The sequence below is a fragment of the Mchenga conophoros genome, linkage group LG17 (assembly GCF_057382185.1).
Source record: "Mchenga conophoros isolate Kocher_MC1m ecotype Shallow Benthic linkage group LG17, M_conophoros_male_GT1.1, whole genome shotgun sequence".
Lineage (NCBI taxonomy): Eukaryota > Metazoa > Chordata > Actinopteri > Cichliformes > Cichlidae > Mchenga > Mchenga conophoros.
In genome coordinates this window covers 40,466,063-40,478,729 of record NC_140542.1, presented here as the reverse complement: position 1 = coordinate 40,478,729, position 12,667 = coordinate 40,466,063, and the positions used below count along the sequence as shown (strand labels likewise).

Here is a 12,667-nt window from a genome sequence, read left to right as displayed (position 1 = left end):
CCAGATGTTCGTCTCTCATTTTTTGGGTTTATTGTGGAGCAAGGTCAGCTTCGGGCTGATCCGGCCAAGATTAAGGCCGTGGTGGAACGACCGGAGCCCCAGACTCGGAAGCAACTGAAGGTTTCTTGGTTTCGCCAACTTCTACGGACGTTTTATTCCAGACTTTAGTGGAATTGCTCTGCCTCTGACATGCTTGACCTCTCCCAAGGTTTCATTTCAGTGGTTTCCAGCGCCACAACAGGATCGGGAGTTGTTGGCCATAAAGCTCACACGAGAGTCTGACTGGAGGGGACGGAACAGCCCCTTAATAACTTATCATGTACACATTGGTAAGTTGTCTTGGTAAGGTTATTATTAATACATGCATTCATTGGGATGTGTGCATTTTGCACAGTGCATCTTTCTATGCAGCCATTGTGTACGTTATGTCTTAGTGTACAAAGGTTGCTGTCCCACAGTACAGCTGCCCATGCTCTGTATGTATCCATACAGCGATGGTCTGTGGGAGAAACCATGAGGTCATCAAACATTAATGTTGGCTTTGTAACGACGGGGAAACAAACCACATCTTGATTCTTCCCCCTCATCACTCTCGCTTTCTCACCGTGTCCATCTACGCTGCCTGTGGTTATAGGAGTCACACTGGATGAGTAAGTCTCCCAGCCGATCAGAGCTGCTGTCTGCTTCTGGACTCGCACGTTGTTAAAGGCAAAAGAGAAATCGGGTTTGTGTGCTGAGCTGCCGTCATCATTTGTATTGCATTTATATTCTCATTTTCCATGAAAAGACACAAAATGATCATAATATAATGGATCCATTTGACTGGATGTATTTGGAGTGATTTTCAGTTGCTTCTCTTATGCAGTAGTTTAATATAATGAGGCGAGAGAGCGAAAGCCTCCTAGTGGAGGATGGAGCCACTACCAATCGATCCCAGAAAAGGCTTACAAGCCGATTAGTAACATACAGATCGCAGTTCACTGAAAAATAATGAAAATTAATAACTTTTTAACAGTTTTCATACCGTATTTACATTGTTTTTCATACTTATGTCAACTTTTACTGTCAAATCTTGTGAATAACAGCTGCATGGAGTCTTTTGGTGCTGCCTAGGGGGGTCATAGCAGTAGTCTTCCAACCTATCACAATTATTCAAAGTTTAAGGTTAACAGTTGGCAGAATGTAAGAAAGAGTCATTGCTCTGTTGTGTGTGTGAACTTCACAGGTTCCTTAATAAACATTATTCTGTAACCCAGTGGTTCCCAAACCTTTTTTGCTAGGCCCCCCTTTGTTTTACAAGAAAAATCTTCGCAGATACAGACAAAATACTGTTAATCTGACTATCTTCAGGTTTTACACGCTTACATTTACACAGGCAGTTACTGTCCCTCCATTTAGAAAGGCAGAGGCGTCACGGTGTGATTATTTTACGTGTAGTTGTTTTTTTCCTGTGTAATAATGTTCAACATTGCTATCATTACCTTTTCAAAAAATGCCTCTCTGTGCAAAATGGGTTCAAAAACATAAACAGCTGTGGGATGCTGTTTGATTTGGAGAGCCCAGCGCTGCTCCCGACAGGGAAAACCAATCCTGCAGGGAGACCTACCTCGGCACTTGTGCAGGTGAAGCCAAAGGGAAGATTTGCTTCATTATATTTTCTAGTCTTTGGCTTAGAATGAAGTTGGTTTGGAAACATATTCAGCGATGCTTCATCTCCTGCTTTGCGTTTGTGTGGGAGCCCCGTCAAAAACCTGTCCATGATGCTAACAGTGTCCAAGCATTCTTTTTTTTTCTTTTCATACCCCCCCCTGCAATGGCTCTGCGCCCCCCCAGGGAGCGGGCCCCACACTGAACCTCTGCTGTAACCAGTTGTCTGGTGCTATGTGTTAATGCTCAGTATTCAGAAAAATGCAGAACAGATTTTGCTGTCCATGAATCTCATATTCTGAATATGATGAAAACCTGGATACACATATTCACAGAGAAACACTGGGTGTAATGGTTTGGCCCATAAATTCCCTTTTCTGTTTATTAAATAAATATTGATCTTTCCTTGGAACTGATTGTGAATTGAAACATGCTGAGTTAACTCCTGATCTTTACTATTTTACAAAACTCTACTGGGATTTCTGTAACGCAGTCAAAGAGCTTCCTGTATTAGTAACAGAGAACATGTACACACAAAGCTCTTTAAAAGAGAAACAGAGTTAGTTTGTATCTGTCAAAATGAGTGAGGCAGCAGAAACCAGGTCACTCGCTTGAAGTCAAACCTTATGTTTAACCTTTGTGCGACAAAACTAGCAAGAGTCTCCTCACCTCACAGCCACTATAGACTCAACCCGACTCCATCTCTGAAATATTACAAAGAGACAGCAAAGGCATAAAGGAGCATTCAGTACACTGGCACTGCAGCTTCTGTCAAATCTCATTACATCTGTTCATCAGGATCATTCTCTGCTAAATAGCACAGAAACCTCAGATTAGCTTTGTAGCGCTGAAAGTCAAACCTCTCCTGGTGCCTGACTACAGTTCTGATAATTTGACATGTTTGTGTGACATTACTGCAGAGTGACACACAAAATAAAGGGTTACCTTATACTGCTCAGGGAAATATTTTTGTCTATGTTTCATTACTCTTGGGGTGTGATGGCTGCACCTAACATGAAGTGAGTGAGTTTGCTCAGCCTGTCTTCAGTCTGTGGGTGCACTAATGAGCACAGAGTGCAGCCACATGTGAATAATTTAACTGTTTCCAGGAGGATGAGAGAACTCCTGGCTGTGTTTCCGTGGCCACAAGAAAACATGTTTCACATAAATAAGCTAAATAAAACCTGGATTCTTAAAACGATGGAGGCTATAATAACCTGACACACAGACACGCGTATGGCCTGGTTACGACCCGGTTTAAATGAGGCAGAAGCTGAATCTGAGACCACCGTTTGTCATCTGCTTGGATATTTTTTACAGTAGTATCATCAAGAACTGATACTGATCTAGTACTTCATTGGAAGGTAACACAATCAAAACCACTAAAATATATGTATTTGTCATGTCCACCTTCAGAAGGCTGCCTGAGGAAACCCAAACCAGCACTAAGCTCCTCACCTTTACTCACATGGCTACCTCTTTCCTGAATTAGTAAAAACAACGTTTTGCTTCCTGAGTTTAATCAAAAGAGGGCGTGTCACTCTAGTACTGGCCAATGACAGACCGGGGGGGGGGGGGGGGGGGGGCTTTCACTTTCTCATAACATTGAAGGTATGAGAATGGGTGGATGGATGGAGTACTTGTTGAAATGTTACCAGCGTCACTGACTTTCAGGTGTGCTCCTCTTTTATCTTCCTCTAATTGCAGAAATCATTTTGACGTTACAGTTTCAGTTTTTGACACCAAGCAGGTCTGTAATGTCAAGTTTAAATAGGAAACTTGTTATTTTATTGTCATTAAAATTAGACCTCATAGACAGCTGTCCATCGTAAAAGTGCCACACCCACCTGCCAAACCCTCCATGTGTCTATCAAATGAGTAGTTCAGCCAGTTGGGCTCATTTACAGGGAACCTGTGAGATACCTTTAACCTCCCGTAGTATCTAATTTAACCCTCCCCGGGTCTCCTGGGGAATCGAGTAATCCAATCCGAGGCCTTTCCCTGCTGTTTCTGCTTGGACGGGACTGTGAATGTCTTTATGAGGAACTGAAAGGCCTTTTCCTCACAGGGTGACGGCAGATGGTACAGGAAACCTCACTCCCCCACCCCCACCACACTCTCTCTGTAATCCTCCCCTCCCTGTTCATCCTGTTCTCCACAGCCATCATTGGTTTTCTCTTTATTCTCATTTTCTGTCTCATACCAGTTTTTAGCTTATGTTTGTCCATTGTTGTTTTATCTGTCCCTTCCTTGGGACGGACACAGCAGCAGAGTGAGCTGCTTCCATAGCAGTACATCCCCAGCAGATCGCGCACCATGCCCATTCACTGTAACCAAGATCATACAACACATATTTGGATTATCAACATCACACACACACACACACACACACACACACACACACACACACACACACACAGCATGTTTTCACATCCTTGTGGGGACATGTAGTTGACTGGTGTTGGCCAGAGGGGCCGATGGCGCGATATGGCAGCCTCGCTTCTGTCAGTCTGCCCCAGGGCAGCTGTGGCTACAACCGTAGCTGCCTCCACCAGTGTATGAATGTGAGAGTGAATGAATAGTGGCATTGTAAAGCGCTTTGGGTGCCTTGAAAAGCGCTATATAAGTCCAATCCATTATTATTATTATTATTATTATTATAATACTTTCCCTAGCCGCTTACCCTAACCATCAAAAATAAATGCCTGACCCTAACCCACAACCTAAACCATAACCTAACTGTAACCCTGACACTAAAACCACATTTTGTACCTTTAAACTCGTGAGGACGGATTTTGTCCCCATAAGGGTTGTTGGTCCCCACAAGCATAGTAAATTTCCAATTGTTGGTCCCCACAAAGATATGTAAACACGTACACACACACACTCTTTTATGTGTGATACAGACTTACAGACTGTGTCATTCAGACTCCACCTGAATATGATTTGTGAGGTTTGTTGTAAAGAAATAATTTATAATCACTTGATAAGTCATCCTGTTGCTGTAGCCGTTGACCTCATACCTCATCTTCTCTGCCCTCTTTCCATAAATCTGCATAATGATGCAGCATGCTATTATGGAAGATACTGGAAAATGAGGAGATGAAGGGATGTTGCTGATCTGGCTAAACACTGAACGCTGGAGCAATATTAGAGCACATGCCAGAGAGATGAATGAGGACCAAAACATTAGTCTCAGATCTGTTAAGTTTGAAATTAAATGTGAAAGGGAATCAGATTTGACCGTGCAAAGTGATGGGCAGGTAATGATTCATGTCTTATATTTAACAAGTTCTATATTTATTTATTTTTTAAAAACAGCATAATCTATTTAAAATGGTCAGGACACGATTCATCAGTGTTTCGATGTGTGTCCAATAACAAGGATGCAGAGCAATGAAGAAGCAGCAGTATGTGGTCAGTTTGTGTATTTAGTGTCCTGTCCAGAGACATGTGGACCGAAGGAAGCAGGGTTTGAGGTTAAGATGGAAAAAGTGCGTGTGTGTGTGTGTGTGTGTGTGTGTGTGTGTGTGTGTGTGTGTGTGTGTGTGTGTGTGTGTGTACACGCTCACTGGGAGCAGCTGGGTGACCCTTAGCACAAGTTTATGCACCAAAGCAAACACAGAGGAGACCTCATCAAAGGGCTGCTGGCGTTTCAATCTCTCGCCTGGTAATTGTGAAAAAACTTTAGATATTAGCACTATAAAATAACTTGAGCTCTTTGTTTTTTCCATATGCAGGAGAATATGGGGAGGCAAGCGCATATTAAAATATCCAGGTTCATATCTGGTTATTCAGCTAATTTACTGTTAGACCAACAACACAATGCTAGTTAATCTTCATAAATGTGGAGAAAGATTCTCCTAAAAGTCGATCATGAATTAACTGAGGTTAACCACATTTGTTGGAAAGCTCAGTTCAGTCAATAGAACCTCTCTGACAAAGTAAAGCAGGCTAAAAGATCTCATACAGCTACACATGATTTCATGCTTTAAAGAAAAAGCTGTAAAACAAAGTGACAGCTTTCAGTCTGGAAAGAGTTACAAAAACATTTCTAAGGCTCTGGGACTCCAGTGAACCAGGATGAGAGCCATTATCCACACATGAACCTTCCCAGGAGCGACCAGCCTACCAAAGGTACTCCAATGGTTTATCAACAACTCATCCAGGAGGTCACAGGAGAACCCAGAACAACATCTAAAAATGTCTCACTTGCCTGATTTACAGTCAGAGGTTGTGATTCAACGATAACAAAGAGCCTGGGCAAAATGGCATCTGTGGGAGAGTTCCAAGGAGAAAACCACTGTTGACCAAAGAGAACACAAAGACTCGTCTCGCATTTGCAAAAGATAAAAAAAAAACATGTTGATGATCCCCAGGACTTTTGAGAAAATATTCTGTAGATTCGTGAGGCAAAGGTTGAGCTTTGTGGAAGGTTTGAGTCCCGTTACATCTGCCTTCAAACTAACACCATTTCAGAAAAGGACATCAAACTAACAGTCGGACATGATGTGTGGTCGTGTGATCGTCTGGCACTGCTTTGCTGCTTCAGGGCCGGATGACTTGCTATAATTAATGGAGCCATGAATTCTGGTGTCTAACAGAACATCCTGAAGGCAAATGTCCAGCCATCAGTTTCTGCCCTGAAGCTCAAGAGGACTTGGGTTATGCAGCAGGTCCACCTCTGGATGACAACAAAAACCAACTGGAGATTTTTGAGTGGCCGAGTTTAAATTTCAAATGTAAATGATTGCGATACTTTGGAATGACCTTAAACAGCTCATCCATGATGGAAAACCATCAGTGTGGCTGAATTAAGACAATTTTGCAAAGCAGAGAGGGTCAAATGTCCCCCACGAGGAAGTGAAACTCATTGCTAGTTACTGCAACACTTGAGTTACAGTTGTTGCTGCCAAGGGTGGCACAGCCAGTTATTAGGTTGTATTGATGCACGCTCAGTCATCCAGGTAAGTAATCCCAAAAGGTGGATTCTGTCCATCTGGACGTTTTCAGTGGGAGAAACGTTTCCTCATCATCAGGTGACGTCTTCAGTCTCAGCTGACTGCAGGTTTCAACCTTATAATCAGGACATTTGAACAATGACTGAAACCAGCAGCACTGAATGAACACTGGGCTGGGAGGTCAGTTCCTTCATCATTAATATCCAAATTGTCGTGATGATTGATCAATAACCATGAGAGAGTTGGGGAATGGCTGCAATCACAGCATTATTAGATGGTGACAGATGGACCCTTAGGCCCCCTCCTCCATTCAGAGATGGTCTTTCCCTTTTCACATAAATGGCCTCCTTGACTCCGTGTCCAGGACGTGTACGTCCTCATCATTGAAAGAGTGATCAACAAACTGACCTCACAGCCCATTGTTCCTTCAGTGCTGCTGGTTTCAGTCATTGTGCAAATGTCCTGATTATAAGGTTGAAACCTGCAGTCAGCTGAGACTGAAGACGTCACCTGATGATGAGGAAACGTTTCTCCCACTGAAAACGTCCAGATGGACAGAATCCACCTTTTGGGAACTACTTACTAGGTTTAGGGGCAATTACTGTTTTTACATTTCGAATACTCATTTGTTAATATGATTTATATTTCTTATTTCTTAACATCACAAAAATGACATTTAAACAGGCATTTGTACACAGCCATAAAAGGCTGATGGGGTATTGGTGCCTGTCTGGTGTTCCCACTGAACTTTTATACTTTGAACAGTAGTATTAGTAATACCAGTATCACTAAAAGAATTGGCAGCAATTGTATTTGTGGTGTAGTTGCAGCAGTAATTTGGTAAAATATGGTTCTAATAGGTTGCTGCTTGTAGGTGTCCAACGTGACATGAGGGACTGCAACATTCTGTGCTTCACGGAGACATGGCTGACCCCCACCGTGCCGGACCAGGCCGTAACTCCGTCGGATTCATTCTTTGTGCTCCGCGCGGACAGAACGGCAGAGTCGAACAAAACCAAAGGTGGGGGAGTGTGTTTCATGGTAAACAGAAAGTGGTGTGATGCCAGGAGCATTTCTACTGTCTCCAGCGGCTGCTCGCCACATCTGGAGTTCCTGAGCATTAAGTGCCGCCCTTTCTATCTGCCCCGTGAGTTCACCTCAGTCATCGCCACGGCGGTCTACATCCCACCCCAAGCGGACACAGGTATGGCTTTGTCCGAATTACATGATGTGCTGAGCTCGCTTCAAAACAAGGACCCGGGCGCAGCCCTCATTGTAGCAGGAGACTTTAACAAAGCGAACCTCAGACAAGTCATGCCAAACTTTTACCAGCATGTCTCGTGTCCAACGAGAGGGGATCGAATTTTGGATCACTGCTACACGCCATACAAGCAGGGCTACAAAGCGGTCTCACACCCGGCTTTTGGGAAGTCTGACCACAACGCCATCTTCCTCATCCCCCAGTATAAACAAAGCATACGGAGGGAAGACGTGACCACGAAGGAAGTAAAACGGTGGACTGCCCAATCAGAAGCTACGCTACAGGACGCACTCAACGACGTAGACTGGGACATGTTCAGAGCATGCGCAGTCGACATCAACGAGTTTACGGAAGTAGCAGTATGCTTCGTCAGTATGCTAGCGGAGGAGATTATCCCCACTGCGAGAGTCACCACATTCCCAAACCAGAAACCGTGGATGGACAGATCGATCCGCACTGCAGTAAACGCCAGGACCGCCTCCTACAACGCGGGTCTCGCCACTGGCGATATGAGCGCCTACAAAGCGGCCTCATACGGCGTGCGGCGCGCGGTGAGAGATGCCAAACGCCGGTACCGGGAACATGTGGAGTCCCACTTCCACCAGGGCGACACACGGAGTATGTGGCACGGACTACGCACCATTACGGACTACAAAGCCAGGGACACTGCGCCGATCAACGCCGACTCTGCATTCACCAACGAGCTGAATCGGTTCTACGCCCGTTTCGAGGTTAGCCAGGCGGCTAATGCTATCTACCGCCTGACTACCGAGGACAGTGACGTCATCAGCGAGAGACCGGTGACCAGCATCGCGGAGCGTGACGTCCGAGCGGCACTGAGGAGAGTGAACACAAGGAAAGCGGCGGGGCCAGACGGCATCACCGGCCGTCTGCTGCGCTGCTGTGCTGACCAGCTAGCAGGTGTGTTCACTTACATCTTCAACGAGTCCCTGGCGAAGTCTGTGGTCCCCACATGCTTCAAAAGATCCACCATCATCCCTGTGCCCAAGAACAGCAAACCCTCATCCCTGAACAATTACCGGCCAGTTGCACTGACCTCGGTAGTAATGAAGGTGTTTGAGAGGCTGCTGAAGAACATCATCTCCTCCTCCATCCCAGACACCACAGATCCGCTGCAGTTCGCCTACAGATCCAACAGATCCACAGAGGATGCCATCGCCCACGTCCTACACACCACTCTCAGCCACGTGGACAAGAAACAGGGTAACTATGTGCGAATGCTGTTTGTTGATTACAGTTCAGCGTTTAACACAATAGTGCCCTGCAGACTGTTCACAAAGCTGAGGGATCTGGGACTTAACAGCCGTCTGTGTGCATGGGTGTTGGACTTCCTCACTGGCAGAACTCAGGTGGTGAGGGTGGGCAGTAGGGCTGGGCCATATTATACCGTTCACGGTAATACCGGTATAATGTTAGGCAACGATAGGAAAATGAAACGCGCATGCGCAGTGCCTTTGTTTTCATACGCACATGGCCGATTGTTGAGTGAAACAGATGAACCAGAATTGGTTTGTAAAAATGATGCAACTTCCGTGATGTGGAACTGGTTTGGTGTTTGTCCGTCAGATACACAACAAAGCACATTTTTTTGCAGAACATGCAAGCGGCCGTCGTTATTGTCGTATTTGTCGGACTAAGATGCTCTTAAATCTGGGAGTAATCTGGGTCCTAAACTCCGTATGCTTCAGGTCAAACGAACACTGCAGCATCACTTAGAGTTAAAAACTGTCTAAATTCTTTCATCTTTAATAAAACGATCAGCATTGCTGCTTTACCAGGTGTAACTATAAAGTTTAACTTCCAGGCATCCATGAAAACAAAAGTTATTACATTTAACGGAGTTAGAAGTTAGCAGGAAGCTAGCGGAAGTTAGCTCGCTAGTTTCGCTAGTTACCTAAGCATGATATAGCATGTTCTGACGGAGAGATTTCTGAAAAAAAATCAAACGTACAGCTCTGCTATCACTTCCAACATAAATGAAGACAGGAAACTAAACAGCAGTGACGTTTGTAGGGTTACTGAAGTTGGGCTAGCTGGTATATAATGATGTGCTACGTGATCGCTAGCGACACAGCTATGTTAGCATAACATAAACAGTGAAGCTGGAGGATGAACGCTAACACTTTTCCACTTATAAAAGTTAACGTGAAGGTTCTTCATGGTTAGAGACAAATGCAATCGCATGGCAGGATGCTGTAAACGGACCAAACTTCAGTCAGGAGAACAACTGAGATAATCCATCCATAATACGAGGTTAGTCATTAATATTATAGTAATGTTGTGGAGTTGTATTTTGTCTCGCATCAATTATATCGTCGGTTATATCGTTATCGCAAATTTTCAAATATATATCGTGATAAATATTTTTGGCCATATCGCCCTGCTCTAGTGGGCAGGTGCTTCTCCAACAGCATCACCATCAACACAGGAGCACCTCAGGGATGTGTCCTCTCGCCACTGCTCTACTCCCTCTACACTTCAGACTGTGTGGCCACCCATGGCTCCAACACCATTGTGAAGTTTGCTGACGACACAGTGGTGTTGGGTGCCATCTCCAACAACGATGAGACGGCCTACATGGATGAAGTGAAGAATCTGGCATCGTGGTGCCAGGACAACCACCTCCAGCTGAACGTCAGCAAGACCAAGGAGCTGGTGGTGGACTTCAGAAGGGGTCAGCACAGAGACTACAAGCCCATTATCATCAATGGAGCTCCAGTGGAGAGGGTGCAGTCCTTCAAGTATCTTGGTGTCCACATCTCCTCAGACCTGACATGGGCTGCCCACATTCAGGTCCAGACCAAAAAGGCTAGGCAGCGCCTGTATCACCTACGACAACTGAGGAAGTTCAGGGTCTCTCCAAAGATCCTCAGGATTTTCTATACAGGCGCTGTGGAGAGCATCCTCACACAGAACATGACATCGTGGTTTGGGAACAGCTGTGTGAAGGACCAAAAAGCTCTCCAGAGAGTGATCCGTACAGCAGAACGCTGCTGCAGGATTGCTCTCCCCCCGCTTCAGGACACCTACACCAGGAGATGCCGGACTAGAGCAGCGCAGATACTGAAGGACCCGTCCCATCCTGGCAACAAACTGTTCCAACTTCTGCAATCTGGTAGAAGGTTCCGCATCTTCCGGGCAAGGACAGAGAGACTCAAGAGGAGCTTCTATCCCCAAGCCATCCGTGCCCTAAACACACACACCCGCCCTCTCACATCATCTATAATTGACTGAGACAGGACTCTTCCAGACACTAAACCAAGGCACAATGTACATTTCAATTCCTTTAATTTTAAATATGTTTATATTGTCTATCCTGTAAAATAGTCAGATATCTATTCATATTAATGTACAGAATTCACCTGCTTGCTGCTACTACTGCACATGCACAATGTATATACTATATGTGTATATATATATATATATATATATATATATATATATATATATATATATATATATATATATATATATATGATGTTCTTCCTCTACACCCCCCCCCCCCCCCCCCCCCCAATTTTTGCACATGTCGAGGAGCGTGTCAGGCTACATTTCACTGTGTGTTATACTTGTATAACTATGCATGTGACAAATAATAAAGAACCTTGAACCTTGAACCTTGTCACTGCTGACTGTGTTGTTGTAAAGCAGCTGCATGTAGCTACAGGAGTTGTTAGATGATCACACAACTGTACATGCATCGTGCATGGATTTAAGGGTTTATGCCCACAGCTACGTCCTTATCGATCCATTACTGTGAGGTGACACTCAGAGGCATCATGGAGACAAACCACACATAGTTTTCCAAGCTGATGGAGATGGAACAGATCAGAGCTCTCTATGGAGGCATTCATCTGATCACTGAGAGCTCTGACTGTGGGCTGCCCATTACTGCAGATGGTAGGCCATCAAGGCCATTCAGGCATCGTCAAAGGAAGGCACAGCTGCAGCTCACACACACATATGCACATATCACCGCACATATCACCACACACACACACACACACACACACACACACACACACACACACACACACACAGTCTTGTTCCATTTTTGACTCGAGCCAGTAACTTCCATCAGAAAGCTCATCCTCCTTGCCTTAACACGCAGCTCGCCTGTGAAGCACAGTCAGAGGCAGAAGGACGGACCTGGACTTTGAATATACAAATCATGGTGGGTGTTTGTTTAAATGCAGGAATTAACATTTGCATAAGCAGTACTAAAACGACCATGTCTCATATGGTCCTCATAGGTTTCGCCTGACTCTATTTTGATAGATAAGCTACACTTTATAATAGCAAACAAAGGTGACGTGACTCCATAGTGCAGCAGTTTACACATTCTTCTAACGAGCAAAAGATCCCAGGATCACAAACAAATCCCTCATATGTGAAGCTACGCTGTGTCAGTGAGGGAGTAACTTGGCTCCAGTTCCTGTTGATGAAGTAATGTGGACAGTACCACAGTCTGTACTGTCCTGATCATCTGCACATACTTGTTGTACTATAGCACAGTTAACATTTTTGATTTGCAATGCTGCATTACTCATTCACAGAGTGTCACATACTGCTCTTTAGCTCCTTCCTTAACAAGCAGCTCTTCCTGTTTCACGCTGAGTGCTTGGCGAGCCAGTGCACATCCTGAAACGATTATGTCATATTTTGCAGGAGCAGGTTCACACACACTGCTGCTCGGCGTCATCGTCAACATGCAAATAGCATGACAACAGGCCCTAACCCTGAGCCATGCCCGTGGAGCAACATGAGCTTCCAGAAC

General features: G+C 44.8%; 2 protein-coding genes across 3 annotated transcripts in view; one reads left to right on the top strand and one right to left on the bottom strand.

Annotated features, from left to right (window-relative positions):
* The window catches only part of tmem178bb (transmembrane protein 178Bb), a 69,464-nt gene that overhangs the window by 55,583 nt on the left and 1,214 nt on the right, over positions 1-12,667 (bottom strand). The window lies entirely within an intron of this gene.
* LOC146555991 (uncharacterized) lies at positions 8,188-10,396 on the top strand. 2 transcript variants are annotated; one of them, XM_085251751.1, is made up of 2 exons: positions 8,188-10,143; positions 10,302-10,323. In XM_085251751.1, exon 1 carries the CDS (start codon positions 8,244-8,246, stop codon positions 9,525-9,527), a length of 1,284 nt encoding a protein of 427 aa, XP_085107877.1. In that variant the 5' UTR covers positions 8,188-8,243; the 3' UTR covers positions 9,528-10,143; positions 10,302-10,323. The 2 variants fall into 2 exon arrangements, with proteins under 2 accessions (XP_085107877.1, XP_085107876.1); XM_085251750.1 differs by having other exon boundaries at positions 8,229-10,143; positions 10,280-10,396.